This window comes from Onychostruthus taczanowskii, unplaced genomic scaffold (genome assembly GCF_017590055.1).
Source record: "Onychostruthus taczanowskii isolate IOZ18803 unplaced genomic scaffold, ASM1759005v1 scaffold29, whole genome shotgun sequence".
NCBI lineage: Eukaryota > Metazoa > Chordata > Aves > Passeriformes > Passeridae > Onychostruthus > Onychostruthus taczanowskii.
In genome coordinates this window covers 1,971,866-1,994,333 of record NW_024500239.1, presented here as the reverse complement: position 1 = coordinate 1,994,333, position 22,468 = coordinate 1,971,866, and the positions used below count along the sequence as shown (strand labels likewise).

The 22,468-nt window shown below is 38.5% G+C and overlaps 1 protein-coding gene across 1 annotated transcript in view; it reads left to right on the top strand.

Moving 5' to 3' along the window:
- Positions 1-22,468, top strand: part of MOCOS (molybdenum cofactor sulfurase) — a 208,252-nt gene that overhangs the window by 164,727 nt on the left and 21,057 nt on the right. The window contains exons 7-9 of the mRNA XM_041408136.1: positions 6,833-6,949; positions 9,627-10,070; positions 16,924-17,086. Of these exons, the coding sequence (XP_041264070.1) occupies positions 6,833-6,949; positions 9,627-10,070; positions 16,924-17,086 (724 nt within the window). The remainder of the gene's footprint in view (positions 1-6,832; positions 6,950-9,626; positions 10,071-16,923; positions 17,087-22,468) is intronic.

The window sequence follows — 22,468 nt, the reverse complement described above, 5'->3', positions numbered from 1 at the left end:
GCTTTTGTGGCATGGCGCTGGCTGCTCAAAGACAGCCCTTGCTAAAAGGAGCTCACAATATAGGAGGCAGCTTCATTGATCTAGGTCTGAACATAATCATAATCGTTGATCACTGACTGAACATAAGGAGGTGCTGTACTGCAGAGGCTCAATCTGAGAAATGCAAACCTGGTTAGTAAGTAATAAAGCTCTGTTCTTGCTGAGGTAGTAATGACAGAGTACAGGCTGAGTTCTTTCAGTTTTATCTCATTGCAGGGGTACAAAGACACATGTGAGTTAGTGTGCCTGAAATTGCCTACTATTAAACTGTACATCAGAGCTGATCAAGGTTAGAAAACCTCATGAAAGACTAGACTGAAGGTGTTGTCTGACACTGTTTCTCTGAAGTGTCCTTGCACGTTGCTAAGGAAACAAAAAGAGATAAAAGAAAGATGCTCATAGTTGTTCAGATGAAAGAATCCGAGATGAATGAGGGAGGCTAAATATTTTCTGTTTGGTAACAGGGCCAAACTGTGGCTCTAAACTACAGACCTTGTCACATTGGAGAAATGTGGGAAAAAAACACATGGTACCAGGAAAAAACTGCACTTTTGAGAGCTTCCACTGGATTCCCTTGTCCTTGATCTTGGTAAAAGCAGATCAGGTGCCTTTGAATGTGTGCAGTATCTAGTTTCAGTCCACTGTATGAAGCCTTTCATGACAAAAAGGGACTGACCTCATCTTCTCTGTTACTCTGCTTCCTTGTTTGCATCTTCCTGCCCCCACACCCCTCTTCTCCACCACACCACTCTACAGGATCCTGTGACTGTAACTAAAGTAATAGGGGAATTTGACCCCACATCCTCCCTATGTTATATTATCCCTGTTTTCAGGGGTTAAATACAGACAGAAGAGGATTTAAGTGCCTTAAAAGAAATAGGGAAAGGTGGAAAAGATTTTGACTGTGACATGAATTAAACCTATGTCACTGGACTTTCAGTAGCATGCTCTGCACATTTTTATTCCTAGGCATTGTTTCCACTTGTATGTCTGCTACATTCCCCTTTATCCCTCTTGATATGAGTTATAGCTTAGTCTTCTGTGTATTTTTCCTCTGGCTTCAACATTTCTGACTAGCAGCAATTGACCAAAAGCCTTTAGCCTACAAAATAGCTGGGGATGCTCAATGGGATGGAGAGATACAGAGGTTTTTCTATGACTCACAAGAGGATGCTTTGTTGAAGTCAGTTTGAAACCACTGAGGTCTTGAGTTCCTTTCTTCCTGAAATCTATCCTTTCCCTGATATCATTTTAGTGAACCAGATTTTCATTGTCAATGAATGCAGTTTGAACTGGAGGGAATAAAAAAACACACACACACACAAAAAAAAAAAAAAAAAAAAAAAAAAAAAAAAAAAGAAAGAAGAGAAGAGAAGAGAAGGTTTCTTGACTCCAAATCAAATAAAGAAAATCCAGGTGTTTAGTTTACTCATCAGTCTGTTCTGTTTCAAATAGCTGGATTCAAATTCACTTGCATATTCAACAGGAAAGAAAAAGACAGTTGAAAAAAATGTTAGGTCATCCATTAACAAGACTGTGTTTCATTGTTTCATTTTGTTTTTATTGCCACCCTATCCCCAAGAAATCTTCTAGCTTCTGGTTTTCAGAAATGTAAAATTATTGTTACTCCTTTATGCATGAAGAACCTACAGTTCACTATGTGTATAGCATCTCCTAAGTGAGAATTCCTGCAGAGTGGCAACCCACATATTTTGAATTATGCTAATATTTCTAGCTTGCTTCTCTCCCATGCAATCTTACCTGCTATTTGACTGTCTTTAAAACTAGCTGAGAAAATTATCACATCAGCTGTAAAGTTCCTGATAAGATAGTGCTTATACTGAACAAGTATATTCAGGACACTGAACTTGACAATATTAATACATTTCAATATCTCTGTCTAATACTTCACTGCCTTCTACCAAAGGGATTTTGGTCAAAGTGATGAATGGATGAAGACTAAAAAGAGATATACGTCCTCTCTTTGGTTAATTTAAACCAACTAGAGAGGCAAAAAGGAAAGGATCAGATTACTCAATACTGAGAGAATCTGCCCACATAGAAATTATTTCTGTGAGATGGAAAAAAATGCCTTTATTGCAGAAGACTATGCAGTTAAAACAGTTAATGATACTGTAACTCAACTAAAATTCCTCCTTCTCCCCCCTGCCCCCCCACTAAATGGTTTGGAAACAAGTGCTGATATTTTTTTTCCTTCTGACCTACTTCTTATTAAATTGTATTTAACAAGATTAAGTATGCATTTGCATCAGCAACAGCATTTCACAGTCAAATGCTGGATGACAGAAAGAGCTAGCTTACTTTCTCTCCAATTCCATGCCATGAATCAGTGAATTAATTTACCAGTGGATGTGGAGAACAGCATCTTGAAGCCTGTTTTATAACCAGCCATCAGTGGTGTGCAATGAAATTCTTGTAATGAGCAAATCCATCAGACAGACAAACTGTTCTGATACTTGGGCACTGGCATTGTAGAAAGCAGAATGAGAAGTCCTAATCCCAATTCCTGAAGGACAGTACTTGCCAGTATTGAATTATATGATTTTTTTTCCAGAACACTTCACGATGTATTATAAAAAGTTCCCTTATTCGTGTGAATAATTCTTGTGATAAGTTACACAAATAAGTACTTGCTTGAATAAGATCTACAGAATTGCATCCTGTGGGAATGACTTCAGCAGGGGTTTCTAAAGTATTCATCATTCTTAGTGAAAGTCTTAGACGTCGTTGATTAGCAATAATGTAAAATTATGTGCTATTTGTAAATCTTTACTCTCATTTAGCATATACATACCTACCGCAGGTATCATTCTCAGACTTATTTCAATGGAACCTGATGCCAGAGAAAAACTTACAGCTTTCACTGAGTGCCTCAGAAGCCCTGAACTGTTTGCAGAAGTCAGTCATTTAGCAAACACAGAGAAGTCACCAGTGCATTGTGTGACAGGGAATAGGAAAGCAGAACAGACCAGAATCTCATTTCTTCTCAGAGCTTTCCAGCTGATAAGTATCAACTGAAATACCAGGTTTCCAAGAAGGGACTACTGTAGGGTAATGCATTAAAGTGAAAGCTCTCCACTTCAATATTTTTTATATTTAAAAAAATGCATTTATCAGATAGAGGCCTATGAAAAAAAAACCCAAATGTGAGTATTTGATCAATGTGAGAACACTAAAGAAAAGCTCATTGATGGAAAAAAATTAACTGTTTTAAAAAATTGGTTTAGGCAAACTTCCTTCACGTATCTTTATTAAATTTGAAGACCGTGACTTGGAAGTGTGAAAATCACATTTTGTTTGTCAAAAATCAAGACAATGTGACATCAGAAGTGTTGGGGTGTGAAGCAGTCTACAGGGCCAGGCCCACAGTAAAGAGCTTCAGAAATGTAATGAATGCCAAGGGGCTCTGAGAGACAGAAGTGACTCCAAGATAGCATGATGGCTTGATTACCATGTCCTCACTGACTGAAATCAGTAAAATGCTGCAAGATTTCTGCATTTGTTTTGCAGTTTAATTGTAGTCTTTAATCTCTTAAAAACCAAGGCATAATAATTCCAAGTATCAGATCCAGGGAATCAGAAAAACTGACAATCTGAATACATTAAGCTGTGTACTTACCATTAGTAGCATTCATGCTTCTGTGCCTTCATGGATGAACTCATTCCTGGCTCCCAAAAGTCACCCTCTGCTGTTACAGACAGAGCTGCAAGTGACATTCTGTATTTCATAACCCTGAACTCAATATCCATTATTGCTCCTTATGGCAATTTTAAAGATTTGTTTTATTTAAGGAAGCTTTTCTTCATCAAAATAACTGTAACAGATGTTTTATGTTTTATTTGTTTTGCTATGTGATAGCACTGCAGAGAGAGATTAAATTAACTCCCCAAGTAGAGTATTTCTAGGCTGAAAATAAACGAGAAGAAATCAAAACATATGTCCAAGGGAAAACCAAGCATCTATTCAAGGGACAGATATTTTTGCAGTGCTGACTTTACTGGTTCTTTACATGGTGCCATTGTTTCCATTGAAAAGAGTGCATCACATTCCCAAGCTCTGTGCACATTATCACATTGGTGACAATGAACTTTAGTTAATACTAGAGCTATTCATAACTTTCCTCTTTTCTCCTGAATCACAATTCCCATATTCCTCTAATGATCATGTTTTTATGTCTCAGTAGTCCTTGTCTAATGTACAGATTGATATATAGTACAACTAAAGTATTATTGTGGGTAAGGATTGGATTGCATGGCTAGAGTGAAATTACTGTTCATTAAAGAACAGTAATAATTTATTTGACAAAATTTGTAAAAAAATTAAAAATCCTCTTCACAATTCTTTGAAGATGTGTCATGGAAACTATACCACACTACACACATTTTGATAGACAAGGCTGCTCCAGGAACATTTCTTTTTAAAAGTATGAATAGTAAAAAAATTCTATATTTTAAAGGTTTTTGTATACTGAGTAAATAAGCCCAAACACTGTACGATTTCAGCAGTGAAGCATGCCATGATTTTTGCCTTGCTTGTCATGATTAACAGAATGACAGATCCGCCCACAAGTCACTAGCACTGTGACAAACCATGCTATGGCAGAATGACAACTTTTCTCGTCTAAATTAGAAAAGACTTGAAGAAAATGTCACTGTTCCCATATTGAAGTCTTCTGACAAAACAAAACTAGTGACACCACAACAGTCTCTCTCAACAGATGCCTTTTACAAAAACTTCAATTTGAGAAACTTATTTTAAACACAAGATATTCTCCAAGGCATTAATCATCAATAGGGATCTTGGGGCTGATTATATTCTCTGCTTTCCAAGTCTGTATATATGGAGTTATTTTGATATTTGGAGTTATGTCTATGTTGGAGAATCAAACAATTTTGAACTGAACTAGTAGCACAGGACACATTTAAATGTGGACTTGAGAACATGTGTGCTATAGCAATGGAGAATTTTTTTGTATACAACACATTTTTGTGCACGTGTGCAGGGACTTATGTGAAGTCCCACACATTAAAAAACCAGCAGAGACACCACACATGAAAAAAAAACCAATAATTCTGTTTGAACTGCTTTTAGCAGAGCTAAATACTATTCAGGTTGAATTATTTCAGCATGGAGTAAGTTCTAACAGAGGGCTTCGGTTTTCTAGCCACTGAGATAGTGACTTTAAAGGTTCTTGGTGCACACAGTTAAACTCAGAGATATCACAAGATAGAACATTGACATGTCAAGACAGAAGATAGACTGAATTATACCAGAAAATGTTTGGTATGTGTAGTGGGTCATTGTTCCACACAGAGGGAATTTATGTTAAAAATAATAAAAGCCAGTAGAGATTTATCCAGCTACAAAAGCTGGGTTGAACATTTATACTGATACCTCAGACAAAGCATGGGCTGACAGTTAGGGAAGTGTTTAATATTAGTTGGTTGACACTCCCTTTCCTGCCCCTTTAGGCTGAGCTGTTGCTGTGCATCCAGCTGAGCCCGAGCTTCCTGCATGGAGGATTCTGTCTCTGGTACAGTGGAGTCCCCTGTGTCTACAGCATGGTCATTGCCAGGGCTCTCAGCTCTCCTTTTGTAGAAAAGGAGCAAAAGCACAGAGGGGTTAATGCAAGTTGTGCAAGGTTGTTTTGGGTTGTTTTGTAGTAGAGATGGGGGTCAGATTTCATGAATTTATTTTTCTGTCCTTTCTTGCAGTCCTGACCAGGAATGCTCATCATTTTTCATCAAAGAAATAGCTGGTGGTAGCTCATCTAATCTTATCTGCTGCTCCTGTTGCTTTTTGAGATCAATATAAAGCATTTCCAGGTCACTGCATTAAGGTTCCATGGTTTCTTAGCTGTGCTATGAGGATCCCTGTAGTGTTTCTTAGGTGTGCTCTGAAACCCTGACTATCTGTATCATTTGCAGTGCTGTCCTCCCAGTGCCTGCACATATGTGTCTCCTTCTGAGGCACATACGGGCATGTTCTTCTCTTGTCTTTGCACATCATTTTCATTCCTTCCCATAATTTATTCATGCTACTTTGTCATCAAGTATTGTATTTCTGCCCATTCATTATTCAGTGGATGGTAAAGAAATGGTGAAATACCAAACAGCAGGAGGAAGAAATGCACCAGGGACTTGGTAGATTGGGGGGTTGTATGTGCAAGACTCAAGGAGACATTCCAGTTCATTCCCTCTCCTGGCAAACGTTACTGCTTTCTTAGGGGCTGATCCTGCCAGCACTTGTGTGCCGAAATCCTGTAGATGCCATCATTTTCTGTAATGAGGACTTGCAGTTTCAGATCCTTGGAGCACAAGGTCTTCTTTAGCTACCTGAAAATGTACCCAGGCTTCTCTTCAATGGCTGTTGCAGGTGGTGGCTCTGTCAAGACACCGAGTAACACCTTTCTGCATGTCTGTAATTAGCAGCACTGATGTGAATAAACCTGTTCACAGCTTTAAAATTCCGCAGTTGTACTGGCATTCATAGGCTCAGGACTTTGTTGTGTGTGTTTTTTGTGGAGTAGTTGCTCAATGCTAAGGTAAACATCTCTGCTTCTACCACTGCTTTCTTCTAGCTGAAGTAACAAAATCAAAAAATGCAAAATCTGTACGGGAGTGGTAAAAGCTGCAGTAATTAATTATTAATTGTTTAGAGACATAATTTACCTCCATGGATTTCTACCTTTAAAGCACTGTATCTTGTTGGCCACAACTTTAAAATGTCTATTTTTCATTCTTATCCTGTGTCTTCTGCTGGATTGGGAAGGTGGACAGCATGGCGAGTCTCCACAACATACACGTTCGCACAGGCTGCTTCTGTAACACTGGAGCCTGCCAGATGCATCTGGACATAAGCAATGAGGACATCCAAAGGAACCTGCAGGTTAGTCTCTGAATGTGGCTGGAAGTTAAGAGCTAAAGTGCCTTACATCCCATGATTTTGAGTCTCTGTGACTTTACGAATGAAGTTAAATTTGACTTGTTTTCTTTAAGCTTTCAACTCCTTTGCCTTGTTAAAGAACTAAATTGATTGAAACTCAGCTCATTGAAATGAGGTATTTTTTAAAAAATCATTTGATGGATGCAGAGATGTAGTTGCTTATTATTATTTATTATTGGAGAATAGGAAATTGGACCTTCTTGTTTGGTTTTGGAATTGCATGATATCAAGACTTCCATCAGAACAGAATTTCCTGGACAATTCCTCTCACGTTTTTCTTTAAGTATCCTAATTAATTATTGTACGTACTCATGCTCAGGTCTTGTAGACCTGTTGCTGTTGGGTATTACAATTTAAAATACATACACAAATTGGACAGGAAACAATAAAGGCAAATACACAGTGAATCTCAGAGACTGAAGCAAATTTAGATTAAATCTACTTAGATTACTGGTGTGTTAGATTTTTAGAATATGAATGTAAAGACTGTTTTCAAGATTACTAATATTTTACATAAACTGTCATTAAAATATGTATAGCAGGATGTATTACAGTGAAGTGGAGGAGGCTTCCTGTCTGCATATTTGTCGGAGTTTGAAATTACAGTAAATTAATTCAGAACAATCAAAAACTTTATTAATGATGTTCTTCCAAAGGTAAAAAAAAAATCTAATTGCTGTAATGATATTATAGCTCCCTTATAATTTCATAGGGACATATAGATAGTTTTGCAAGCACATTTACATGCAGGACTGATAGCACAAGTTCTTAAAGGCTGCTGCAGTTCTTTAATACCTTCCTTGGGAAATTGGTGCTTTGACTTGCCATGGAAACTCTGAGAAAACAAAAAAGAGTCTACCCTTTTGCTGAAGTGAAAAATGCAAAAAAACCAGCTGCAATGCTCCTGGATCTCCTTATACAAGGAGGATTTTGCTAAGGAGTGAGTGACTTCTTTTAGGTCTGTGTCATTTAAATGGGGATAGGCCAAAGTTAAATTTATGGAGACACTTAATCGCCAAAGGTTGTATAATGAGGTGGTACAGTTACACAGTCATTATATGGGGACATTCCATTCCCATCAGTGCTTTGAGAAGGATCAGGATGAGTTATTGACAACATTACTGTGTAAAGCAAGGCATCTTTTATCATGTTATTTGCACATATACTTCAGTTTTGTCTTTTCCCAGGGTGCTGGCTGTATTCTTCCTTCCCTGATGAAGTTGTACATGATAAAATGCCTGTGAGGGAGGACTTTCTGTCTTCAAGTGTCCCTGGAGAAGTGTGGTTAGTTTTCTTAGAATGTTATGTAGGAACTCGTTTACTTATTTGCACAGTAGGAACCTCTCTCCTCAGTCAATCAAGCAATACTTGGCAGAAGGGTTACAGAAGGGTATATTAACAGATGCAACCTAATTTTGAAAATGTTGCTTCTGCTCTGTTGTCAAGGATAAAAACTACTTCACACTGCACTAAAATATTTACTACTGTGTTGCATGCTTTGACATAGGTTTTTATTTCTCCTTGCATAAATGGCATCTCTGCTCAATGTCCTGTGACATTTCTTGCTTAAAAAAAAAGCCCGCATGTAAATAAACCATTCACAGGTCCATTTTTAATGTGACAAAAATGTGTAAATAAATTAAATTCTGATAAAAAAGCCCCAACAGCTGCTGCACTTATGGAATATGATGCTGAGTTTGGACTAAATCTTAAGTCCATTGGTGATCTACTATTAAGTGGAGAAACAAAGGGGGACTCTAGCTTGCTTCATTGGTGGTGAGTGGCAGCACTCACTGACTCACTAAAAGAATGAGAAATTTTTGCTCTTAAGGGAGAGTTTTCCATAGAGTCTTGTGTGAGAGACCTATCAGAGGGGTATCAGGTATCTACATGGAGGCCACTATAGGGGATTAAAAAAATTTTTCAACAAAATTTTTTCAAGTAGAAACTTGTGCTCTTCAAAGGAGGAAGTGTTAGAGGAAAGACTAGCTCCATTTATCCTGAAAGCAATGTGTTGACTGGATCAGCAAGACAGATTTGTTGTATATACCTATGTCACTTAGGATGTCTGAACCCTAGACTGAAGTCTCTGCTTTGCTGCTATCCCAAAGTTAGTTCTCTGCTGTTTGGACTATTAAACACAAGCCATGATAAAGCCACTGGTGGTATAAAATGGCACTTTTCTGACAGTGAATATCGAGAAAACTGCCCCAAAAAAATCAACCGTCTCATGGTTTGTTCACTTATCTGAACATAACATCACAGTTTGAATCCCAGTGAACTATGCAGGTGAGACTGGAATATCCCTGGAGATTGTCTGAGCTGACCATCATGGGACATACAACCTTTAAGTGATTCTTGATATGTTTTTGGGAAATATCTCTTCCCCTAGAATAGAATAGGACAAGCAGCTCAAAATTATCTTCATAGTTTGAGTAAATCATAAGATGATTGAGGGTTTTTTCTTCATTTTCTCTTTGTATTGATGAGTTAACCTTCTATTTTTTGCAACAGTTTTTCAGGTTAGAATTAAGAGACTCATTAATAACTAGGTAAAATTAGAGAGAAATAAAGTAAAGTATCATAACAGCTCTCTGATTTTCTCCCTATGTCAAACTAGGCTGGCCATGTCTGTGGAGATAACATAGACCTAGTTGATGGACGCCCCACTGGTTCTGTGAGAATATCCTTTGGCTACATGTCTTCTTTTGAAGATGCACAGACTTTTTTGAATTTCATCATAGCCACCAGACTCTCCAACTCAGTTGCTGATGTTCCTCTCCAGTCTGTTACAAAGCTGACGACAGAGTCTGTTCCAGATGACCACCTTTCCTTTAACAAGGCAGATAAATTGTCTCCAATACTGCAAATCTCTGACAGAGAACTCAGGAATATTCCATCTGAGGCAGAGACAACTGGCAGCTGGCCACCCCCAGAGCCTGAGGCAGAAAGCATGAGGGCAGCTGTTTCGGAGACTGCAGTGCCAAGGTGTAGAAAAGGTGGCAAGCCCATCACTGTCGCCAAAATTTACCTCTACCCAATCAAATCCTGCTCTGCATTTGAGGTATGTGCTTTGAACCCTTCAGAAGTATTTGTGCAGCTCAGCCTTGTGTTTTTCATCAGACCCATGTGTATGAGATACTAGGAAGCAGGGTGTGGGTACCCACGTACCTTTTTTCCAGTTTCTGGGATCAAGTCCCACATGTTAGGCTACCTTGAAGGATTTTGAATTAGGCTGAAGTTACAGGCGAGGGGTAAATGTGTCTTCTGCTCTCCCCTCCCCCACAACAGGCAAATCTGCACGTAATATGCTGTCTTGAAGAAAATAGTTGGATTTGCAAAACTTGACTAAAATATAATCAAGTAATTAGTATGCTTTTACAGAATGACATGTGATGGACTTGTAGGCATTGATGGGTAGGCAGCAATTGAGAAATAACTTGATTAACATGTTATAATTGAGAGGCGGCTGATTTACATTACAAAGAAATGTTATCATTAAAAATACATTTGCAACAGAAATATGACATTTAAATGTTGCTGTGCTATTTGAAAGTTCACTCTTTGAAGATTTTAATTGCTTTTTTACCAAGTTAATAATATCATCACCTTAGCTGTGACTTTTTTTTTTAAATAATGCACGATGAAATAGGTGTATGGCCCACACATGACCTAGAATGTCACTCTGCTTAGTACCATACTGGGAAGTGATTTAATGAATGTCAATAATGGTATGACTTTCCCTATGCAAACTTACTGGTGTAGGTCAGTGTCTCACATCTGAGAGAAAATTGGGGTCAAATTCAGTGACAAATCTCCTGAATTTCAAATAGGGCTTCTCAGCTGATTTGATCATGTTTTGGTTTTTTTGCTTTCTCAGTGCAGAGAGGTTGAGCAATTAAACACTATTAAATGATCAACCAAACATCTGTATTTTTAAATTTGGGTTGGCTTATGATGTCTTTAATCCAGAGACACAATCCTGAGCATCAAATGAGACCTGAACAAACAATTTCCACCCCTTATTAACTTCCCACTAGATCAAACTGTTTAGAAAATCAAATTAATTGCCCATTTCATGTGAAAATTTTTTAACCTTTGTTGAAGTGTTGCACTTTTCATAGCTGTATTAGAGAAGCCCAGTATGGAAGCTGCTGAAATACTTTGGCAGTACTCATGCACCTTTGGGGTTAAGTTCTGTTTTTGACATGCAGGCTGGTGTTGTGAGATACAAGCCACAACATTCAGCACTAGGAAGGCTTTGAAGTGATTGTGCCCAGGAGCAGGTAAGACACACCTCAGCATGAAAGAAAGCTTATGTTTCCCTACAAGCTGAGCCGGGTTTCTCCTCTTCAAGCTCTGTGCGGGGAAACAGCTTTAGGTGATAAATTCCCGCAAACCTGGTAGTCCCCAGCAGACAGGACTGCAATTCTATATGGTGGGGGGAAATCCCCATGCCTCGTGCGTAGTGCTTGTGCCAGGCATGTGTTAATGAGCCCAGAGTGAAAACAGGACTCATCTTACCTCAGCTTCCACCTATACAGCTCAACACTGTTCTGTAAGCACTGAGAGATGGATACCTGCGTATTCCTTTTAGCATAAAATAGGCATCTGCAATAGGAGAAATAAATTTTCCTGGATATTTCTGTTTCTTTTCATTGACTACAAGAGGAATCCAAGGCGACTTAGATTATGCAGCTAACACTAGCTGATCTGAATAATTTAAAAACAGATTGAAAAAAAAAGCAACTACATTATGAGGTTTCATTTTGCGTGTCTAGAGTAATTTTTGAAGTCTGTTTTGATTTTTTAATTATAAAGCCTCAGCCACATTAGAACCCTGAAATCTAAGCACTGTCAGAGCCTGTATTCCCAAACAGTAACAGAAAATTAAATAAATACTGGATTTAATGTAAGGTATTGGAAGAAACTGGAATTCCACTATAAAGAGCATTTAGCTCTTCTTCTCCTCTATTTAAAAAGTAATTTTTGTGCATTTCCACATGGTTTCCATGTGGTTTACAGAAAATATGTAAGTGCATATAAAAGAACAGTAGAATATGACCTAACAACTGGGAAATTGTTGTTATCCACTGGGAAAGGGCTTTCACTACATTGGGAAAGCAGGCCAGGAGTTGAAGTCAAAAGAGTATTTTGATTTTGATGGTGTTTTTATATTGAAGTAAATCCCTGCAAGAAATATGTTTGCTTTTGTGACCTTCTTCTTGTCCACTAGATGTTCTTCATGTTTTTTCTTCCTGAAAGTCTGACTGGCGCTTCTAGACCTGTCATACATTTATAACCAGCCTGTGAAAGATCTGCCAATCTCACTGTCTGCCTATAGAAGAGATAAAAATGCCATCTTACAGACCACCATTTGTAAAATGAACTTTAAAGCTCAATTATACCATTCTACATCACCAAGTGGCTTAGTCTCTTCCCAATGAGTAAGAGTAGACTAGAAAGCCATGGCTGCCAGGACCCAGACCCTGCAGAGTGCACTGACCTCCAATATGTACCAATATATATGTTTTTATATGTCATTACTTAGCTTCAGCCTGCATCACTTTGAAACAGGAAAACAATGTATGTCACATGCACTGGAGTGTGAAGCAGGGCATGCTAGAGAAGAAACCTTACCACAATTAAATGGAATCAAATCCTGAAAATCAATAAAATATTGATTATAACAGAGTCTCTAGGCTTTATCTTGAAAAGACTGAATCATATGGAAAACTACTCTTTTGCCATTTGTTTAGTGGATTTTTTAAATAGACTTCACACTTAACATTGTATTATCTCCTTACTTCTGGAAATGCATAAACTTCTGAAGTAGTTCTAAAGTAATCATGTATCTTTAGTCTTTGATTGGAATCCAAGAATTGAAAATCAGTTTCATGTTTTTAATCTAAAATAGCTTTAGATGCTCTGTAGTTGCCAGAAATTTAGAACAGTATTTTTCCCAATTAAAAATTTTATCTCCATGTTTATCAGTTATAGGGTAACTCAGATAGCTGATGTGAAAAGGTAGAAGTGGTTCAAATGCTGAGCTGTAGTAAATTCATTCACCATCTAATACTTTGATATTTGAGATAAGAAACTCATAGATTTGTAGGTTCAAGTGGAGGCCTCCTGCTGGTATGGGAGGCCAGACATTTAGGATGTACTGTAACTAGGGTTTATTGTAACTACATGACCACTTGAGTTTTCCTGAAATAATGTTTGCAGTGGAGAATTCCAGATAACTGTGAGCAGGACTCAGCCCATCTGCCACTGAAATCTGCCCATGGAGTTGCTGGTTGCAGGATAGATGATTAGTGGCAGGAGGACAAACTTGAGGAGGATGTGAGTGCGTACTCACAGCTGTTTGATCTCCTCTTTAGAGTCACATAATCTCCTGCTCTCCTAAACTCTGATTTCTCTGTTCTATTCTAAGTGATTTAGTATGAGAGGTTCTTGACCTCCAGAGAAAATGAAAGTGCAGAGTGCTTTGGCAGCTGGGAGGACGAAGCTTGGCATGAAGATTGTCAGCTTGCTGCAGGTCGGGTATTTTCTGCAGAATTGTATGGAGTGTTCGTAGTCACTGTTGTCCCGTGGATTTTATACACATGGTGCAGAAAGCAGAGGGCAGAATTTTCTAGTTCAACTTCTCAAATGTGTTTTTTTTCCCCCTACAATTATTTTATTAAATGGAGAAAAGCAGAGGAGTAACCTCCATCACAGACCACTTTATTTTTTCTAGCATAAAAATATGTTTTAAACATACATTTTTAAACAGGATCATCTCTCATGTAGATGACTTTTGCATAATTATATAATGCAATGTGCCCAGTGAAAGAGGTTAGGAATTTAAACCAATAACTAATTAATAACTTTATTATTCTTGCAGTAGATTTCAGAGTATAAAAAATTGCATCTCAACAGAGAAGACAAACTAGCTTTTAATTTAAAATACAGTGCAAATTCCTAGTGATTAGTGGATAAATTATATGTAAGACCACTAATATTTTTAAACTTAGATAATCTAAAGCCTTTTTAGTGATTCCTTTAATGTGTTCAAAAACTGTGTAAGCCTTCATGATGACATAACTGTGAACTATGGGAGAAATGCATCTCAAAATATTTTACAGAAAATTCTGAAATAAAGAAAAAAACCAAACAAGTCCACATGTTTTTGCAGTGGATATTTTCATTTTGCAATAGGAAAAGATGGACTAAAGCTGATGGGACAATACCAAGTTCTGGCTGTATTATGGAATGATCCTCATGACAGGTAGAGGAATGATCCTGGGGTGCATCATCACCTGCCATGCTTGGAATGAAGGTGTGTGCTGGTATCTATCAGTAAAACCATGCTCTCCCTGCTTTCCTTCTGTCCTCCCACTTTTAATTTGTCCCAGTAGCCGGAGATGGCCAGACAACTTCAGGGAATCACACTACAAGCTATAGAATGCATTACTGCTCACTGCCATGTATGCTAACCTGCTCTATTTTGCTTTATTTAACAATCCCTTCAGCCCCTTTGAAATAAAGGCAGGATATGCTCTGCACAGGCCAAAGTGCTGAGAGAAGAAATGAATGTGTTCTTTCTTGCTCATGCCTACACTCAGTATTGGCAGCAAACCAGCTCTGGCAGTTCAGAGCCATCTGTGACTCTCCATCCAAGGCAGGCCAGAGTTATTTTGTTGTTGCAACTTCCTTTACCAGGGTCCTAGCAGCATGTGCAGTACAGTGAGCTGAAAAGTGGAGCGGGAGTTGGGCACCTGACAGTGCACAGAGAGCATCCATGACAGGACAGGGACTCACTGCAGGGCACAGTGTGTGACTCTCACCACAATGACAAATACCCAGAGGAAGAGGGAAAAAAGGGTTGAGGATCTGTAGTCATGGGCTGCATCATATTTGTGGTGTGAGTGAAGCATGGAATAAGTTGCCATTATTTTGGACTTGTCAGAGGTATCTTGAGTGGAAGGTGTTGATTATTTCCAAATATCTGCTAGCTAGTTAGCTGGGCTTACCCTTTAATGCTTGTCAGCATGCAAAACTACCTGAAGCTCTAATTAAAGAGAAGTTTTATTTTCCTCACAAAGCCTCTTGCCTTCATCGAAGGGTAAGCAAACACTTAAGCTATTTCCTGAAAAAGATTCCTGTCCTGAAGTGGAACCAAAACAACTGAATGTTGCAATAGGGAAATGAGAAACTTTGTGGTCTTCTATTTTTCTGCTTTTTTAGTTTATTCTCCTCTCTGTATCTATCAAATCCTGTAGAGATCTGTTGGATTCATGGGAGGATGTATTACCCATTAATGATCTTCTTTTTTGGAAGGGAGATTTGTTAGCAGGAAATTCTTGCAGCTCTCAGATGATCACCAGCTGTTCAAATTCATTTTGGAGTCTAATTATACAGGATAACCAAAAATGCTGGTCTCTCTAAAGAATAATTTCCACTAAGAACAAAAGTGTATTCTTCAGCTGATATTGCAGTATTTGGGCTATGATTCCTCTCCTAAAAAAACAGGGCAAAGGTTAACATAGCTGAGGTGCTGACAGTTTGAGGTACTTGGATAATGTGATTTCAGATGACACCGTCAGACCTAAAATTTCTATTTATCACAGAATTTTCATCCACAGTTACATAAAAAATTGCCAACTAATATTATAAATCAAGTGGGTTGATAGAACATGTTTCTTCTCCTACTTTTTATTTTTCTGTTTTCTGTATTCAGTGTAGTTGGTAGCACTGTGGTGAAATTATTTTTATAATTAATTAATTATTTTCAGCTTTGATGCTTTGAGTTTTCAATTCTACCCTTAGCTTTCTATAGTCAGGCAGTGTCAAACTGCTGCTGCAGGCTTTTATAAAAACAGGAAAAGTTTATAAGAATGAGATATTTTAGGTTCTGTCTAGTTTTGGGTTGATCACATGATAAACAAAAATGTGATTTTTAATTAATCTAGCTAGTGCTTCCAGACATGCTGTGTCTGGCTGTGCTTGACATATCTTTTGCTCAATAGGTTTTTGCTGAAGTCTTTTGTGGGCTAATCCATGTGAGATGTGCTCAGCTTTTCTATAAGACTTCAATGAAGTTCAGCTGTAAACTTTTCTCCCTATTCAACTGTGACTAGAAAGCATACGTGAGCTGAAGAATATGTTAGTGGCCAGCTTTATATTACAAGAATGGTATTAATATTTTAACATTCTGGAGAAGAAAGCAGATATTAATGTCACCCAAAGGCGTTACTGAAATTGCTCTCTTTTTGGATTTCAAGATTACCATCTGTGTAGCATCAGAAACAGATGTTCTTTTCACCAGAAAAATGTATGTGAAAGCAAGGACAATATTCTTGTATGGGCTATTCAATGTAAAGACTGTTGTAGACATAATGGAAGAACAGATAGCAAAGAAGACAATGTGTTTTGTTCTAAGGGAATTTAAAGAAACTGTTATTCTCCCAGCAAAAGCAGAAGCTTCAGTGGCAGAGATTTTCTCAAATGGATTAATTGATAAATTGTTCCCATTTTACGAAAAGCAAGTTTTTTCAGAATTTTTAATTTCACAGTTTTCCTACTTTCTATTTGTTTGGTTTTGCCTTAATTCATAAAATTCCCGTAAAATTTCTGTGCTTTGTAAGTTAAATGAAAATTTCTGGAGGAATAGGTTCTAAAAATGCATGAGTATAAAACTGAAGACAGTTTTCAGAATGTTTTGGAGATTGTTTATTCTTATAGCTTTGTTAAAATGTATATAATATGTAACAACTGTAAGTAATTTGATTTTTTTTTTTGGTCAGCTTTGTGCAGTGATATTTTTATCTTTGATGAATGGATTCTTTTCCCTCTCTTTTCTTTGCAGCATGAATGTATTAATGAAGCAAACATTTTTTAAACCCCTGTGCCCCCTCCTGATGCTTTCCCAGGTTACAGAATGGCCAGTAGGAAACCAAGGTTTGCTGTATGACCGCAGCTGGATGGTTGTAAACCAGAATGGAGTCTGCATGACTCAGAAGCAGGAGCCAAGGTTGTGTCTTGTGAATCCCTCAATTGATCTGAAGCAAAAAATGATGGTCATTCAGGCAGAAGGTTAGTAAACAATATCCTTTCCTTCCCTACTTTATTGGTGTCAGATTTCTAGGCAGGGACACCTGCATGCTCTCACCAAACAACTGAATGCTGTGCATGCTTACTTGTGACTTTAGGGACAAGTTCTGTGCCAGCTGTGGGCAATGAAGCCCAGTCTGTTATATGCAGCCCTGGGGGGCTTTCTAACTTATTGTTGGGTAGGCAGAGAGTAGAAAGTGACTCCCTATGTGCAATCATAAAGTGAATGCTCCAGAATGGAGAAAAGAACGGACAGATGTGGAAATACTGACTAGTGTCTCTCCATAGCATGAAGCCCCATAGACTGAAGAGATTGTTAATGCTGCAAAAGTGAAGGAATAAAAGCCTTAACATTAAACACCTTGGACAAAAACCTTCCCATTTCATATCTCTCTTCCTCCTTCTATCTCTAGGATTAGAGAGGTAAAGTCTTCAGTCTTCAGGAAATTAGTATTAATTAAAATAAGGACCAGGCATTATTTAACTCAATTAAATACTTGCACTAGCAGGCAAATATTTCATGATGTTTGAGCTTCCTGGGAATTATCAAAATCCTTTTTATTTGCTGCTGAGGAAAAAAAAAAAAAAAAAAAAAAAAAAAAAAAAAAGTAAGTGTTACAGAAACCCTTTACTGCTCAGGGGTGAAAATTATTTATTTTCATAACAGTGCCATTGCCACTGAACACTGGAACAGGTTTGAATTCCACAGAAGTCATTACTAATGCTGAGTTTGCATGTGTCTGAATGGTGTTCATCATTTCCCTGGGGTCCAACATGTACTCAGCCCATAATGTCTTAACCACTAATAATATATGTGCCCACATTTTCAGCAGCCAGAGCAAAACAAGGGACCCAGATTTTTCACCCTTTATTAGAAATCCATATGAGTAGATCTGTAACCACAGTCTCCTTTCTGTGTGAACATTAGGGCTGTTGTCATCTCCAACTGTCTGAGCACTCACCACAGAATTAAGTCTGACTTGTTGATTCTTTTGGTCTGAAATAGGTTTCTCAAATGTACATTTTCATATTTCCACTAATCATGTGCTATTTTCTGTTTCCAATCCCAAACACGAGCTAGTCTCTTCTTAGGGATTCCAGACTTGCTCACTGGCACATACACTGCTGCTTTCCCCTCTTTCCTTCATCCTATTTCCTTGAAAATTTATCATTAATTCATTTCAATTCTACGTGGAGCAACTTGCACCTCAAATTTCTGTAGTAGTGTTGCACAGACAGCCTTCTCCAGCAACTTTTAAATTATCAAGTGCTTCAGAACTGATTATTTCTAGAGATTTATTTCCTTACCATCACTCTTCCTTTCTGACCATTCTGAGTCTGTTCTTCATTTTTTTTTCCTTGCTAGCACTCGTTCAGATAAGTGCCTACCCATTAGTATGTTCACCTGTCAATAACACCTGTCAGTAACACCTATCATACTTCAGGGAGTCAGGAGGAAGTTTTCCCAGATGAAAATGACAGTCAAGGCATCCATTTCACACTGAAATTTACAATCTCTTGCCACAGTGAGTGCCAGGGTGAAATCTGCCTTTAAATTCTACATTTTACTGTGTGTCTTTTTTGGAGTTTTCACTGTCAGTTGCCTTCCTTCCAATGAAAGTGAGAACCATTTCCACACAGAAGTGATTGTCCAAGTCCATTGATCATTTTTCTACCCAAAAGTAATTGATCAGTGTGCTGTAATGGGAATGTCATTGCCATTTATTTGCAAGCCTGCTTTGGTACAGCCAGTGTGTAAGAATGGAGTAATTTTATTCTTTGTGTAATGACTCTAGCTACCAAAATCCTAGCCCATGAGGTGATCTGGGGCCTCTTTTCTAATAGTCCTGCTATTTTTTAGTCCCATGGTGTTCTTGCAACCTGTGGCATTTTTTTTTTTTTAAATTCTTGACAGTGAGATAATGGGAGTCTTTTCCTTGGGGAGTATACTCCAGAGCTTACTGCTCCTAAGATGGCACAATGATGGGAGCACATATGAATCAGTGGGGTAAGGCTGAGCAGATAAATCTGTAGGAAGTTGTTCCAATATTTATTATGTTTTCTTTCTTCTTACCTGCAGTCTAAATCCATTATTTGTTTGTTGGTGTTAAATTTTTAATCTTTTTCTTTTATCCCTTCACAAACATGGGTCAGTGTTATATCTTCCATTTAAATCGTTTAATGGCAGACAAATTTAATTTAATAAACTGACTCTTTCCTTGCAAATCCCACATTAATCCCTGCTGCTTCTATCACCACACCTCCAGCTTGTCTGTAGTTGGTTGGAAATGTAGGAGCTGAAGCTGAATGCTGGATGTGAGCAGTGATCCATGTGGTGGGGAGCAGTGGAACTTGCTTGAGCCAGGCTGGTTGCTCTGAAGCTCAGAACCTTCTCTGCCTGTGTTGGTGGCTGAAGTTCCGGTGTTATTTCAGACCCGTAGCTCTTGGCCTGGTGAGCGACAGCCACCCCCAGGTCTCCTGCTCCGCTCCTCCATCCACACGGAAGGCCACGCACCCAATCCCCCTTTGCTCAGCCACAACCGCATGCATCTTTCCAAGCTGAGCTTTGTGTCGTCCATCTCTCCTCCCCCTGCCCTCGCAGTCCCTGTGCTCAGTTTCTCTGTTCTTTCCATTTCTGCCGTGCCCTCGCTTCGGTGACTATGCAAGCGCAGCGGCTCCAGCCGAGCGGTGACGGCGCAGCCCGGCCGGCTGCCTCGCCTGTGCCAGGAGCTGTACCCGCGGTGTTTCCCGGCCGGTTCCGCTGCTATCCGCGCTTTTCCCGCTGCCAGAGCAGCCTGTGGCTCGCACCTCCACCCAGGGCGCGCTTTGCTGGCTGGAGGCGCCTCTCTCCGAGAGAGAGCCTGAGGCAACCGCGCTGCTGGAATGGGTGCCTCTGGTAAGTGCCTGAAGCCGAGCGAGCCGAATCCCACGTAGCTGGAGTTCACAGCGGTTTTTAAGAGCGTTTTGCTGTTACACTGTTAGATTATGGTGAATACTTTATCTGTGCCACTTTTGAAACATAATGAGTCTGTTCTCTCTTCCCCTCCAGGCACGTGTTCCTCTCCCTCTAGAAGTTTTCATTAGCAGAACATTTGTTTATGGTCATTTTATTTCAATGTGTCTTAATATTCTCTGTCTCCTCTGTCCAAGAAAAATTTGTCAGCCTGATTTAGTGTGACTGTAACTACTTTAACACCTTCTGCTGAATTCTCTGTGTGCTGAGACACCCTTTGAGGGTTGTTCTTTAACCCCTGCGTGTTGGGTGTCTCTGTAGCCCCAGCTGTGGATGGGCAGAACTTGCTGTCTGACAGGGCCAGCTGTGCAATCCTGCCGCCCTCCACTGTGGATAGCAAGGATGGCAGAGTGGGGATCTGCCCAAAGACACAAGAAGGCTTAGGATCTTTGCTGGCGTGCCTGCAAAATTTGTTGTCTTGCATGGCAGCTGAGGAGCTCCAGGTATTTCCGGGATCTCTGACGAGGGAGTTAAGAGCAGAGGGAGAGGAAGGGCTTGTGCATACTCTCTCTCACTGGCTGTACTTTTCTTCAGCAGAGGGAGTGAGATTTTAATTTTGAGAAAGTACATTTCTTAATTTTGTCAGAATTATTTTCTTAGGCTTTCTTATTTTTCTTAGGTTGTTAACAAGCATTCCCTATTTTGTTTCCTGTTCAGAGTATAACAAAGCCTCACAGAACCACTTAGAGAAAAGCAGTGTACCTAACTCTAAATCAGCCCTCATGGAGAGAAAGAATTTCATGTGTCTTGAATGAAGTTATTAGAAGTTTGGCTCCCAGTAACTGAAAGGTGGGCAGGATCAAGTGCCTTCATTTCCAGAAACCCTATTACTGGAGTGAGAATCAAGGGAAATCTTGTCCTCCTCCATCAAATATGTGGGAGCACAGATTACATTGCACTTATTCCTGACCTACACAAATACGTAGCCAAACAGAATTCAGCTGAGAATACATTTCTGAAAAAGACTAATTTCTCTCTTTCCATTTTAGCTAACAATCAGCATTACTGTGGCAAGTTGGGCATTAGTTTGTCACTGCACATTGGGAGAAATTCTGAGTGTTGAGGAGGCACCTTAAAATATTGGAGTAGAAAGATGCTAGCAAAACTGAGCAGCTAATTGCACTTTATGGAGTTTATTGTGCCTTCAAATAGTCATGTGTTACTGCCAATAAAAATAATGGGAATTAAGTGCATACACTGATGAAAGAATATACATGAATGGTTTATATTTCAGTCTATTGAAATAACAGATCTCTAATTTTCCTCATTGACTGAAAATAGGAGCTATAACGATAAGAATTTTTTATATTAATACTGTGAGCACATCTGTGAATTTTATTATCAAGCAAATTGCCATGGAGAATGACAGCTTCTGCACTTTAGTAACTGGCAACATTCTACTTTATTTTTTTGCCTTAAAGACAGAATAAAATTGTAATTAACAATGTTTAACTGACCTAAACATCACTGTAAAATGTGTACTGTTCAATAAAAATGTGGTACACTTGCTGGTGTATAAAAGCCTTTTTAAAGCTCTGAAATTCTATTTTAAGAAATGTTGGGACCATGCCTTTCTTAGAAAGTATCTGGACGATGTAACAGTTAAGAGTGCATGCAGGGTGAAATGTTTCATATTCATCTTTTCCAGAAGGAGTGGTTCTAATGTTTAATTGTTTCAAAGCCCAAGAGTTCTAGTTGATAATAACATTGGCATTTTTTCAGGTTGTTACAGGATAGTTCGATGAATTTTTACATGTATTATTTTCTTAAGTGAACCCAACTTTTCACCCTCTGTCTTCACTTATGACATATACTAACATAATTAACCAAAGAAGAAGTAGACCACTTTCTATTTTGTAAAACATGCATGAAACAGAGTTGATGATGTTGCAATGAATCTGAACTACATTTCATTATGCTTCAGAAGAAAATAAGCCAACTTGATTTCACCATATCAGAAGACGGTAGAGCATGATTCTTATTTGTTTTTCAATATTGTATAATATCAAAATATGTAGTTATAATTCTGGGAAATGGGGGTGTGGGGGTGTCAAAGTTTTGGTTAATATATGTTGCAGTGTAATGGAAAAGCTGGATTCATTGCAGCCACACAGTAAAACACTTTGTTCTTCATTTAAGATTATTGTTTTCAATTAACAGAAAGAAAAGTAGTACAGCTTTTCTTTTTGTTTCTAACAAACTACAGTACTCTTTCCATGTCTTTAGCTCATTCTGTTCAAGATGAGAAAAATGTGGGAGAAGTTAAGATAGATCATTACCAGGGAATCCTCAGCTGGTTTAAACTTGGAGATGAATAGATGGGAATAATTGTCTGATTTGCAGTTTTCCAT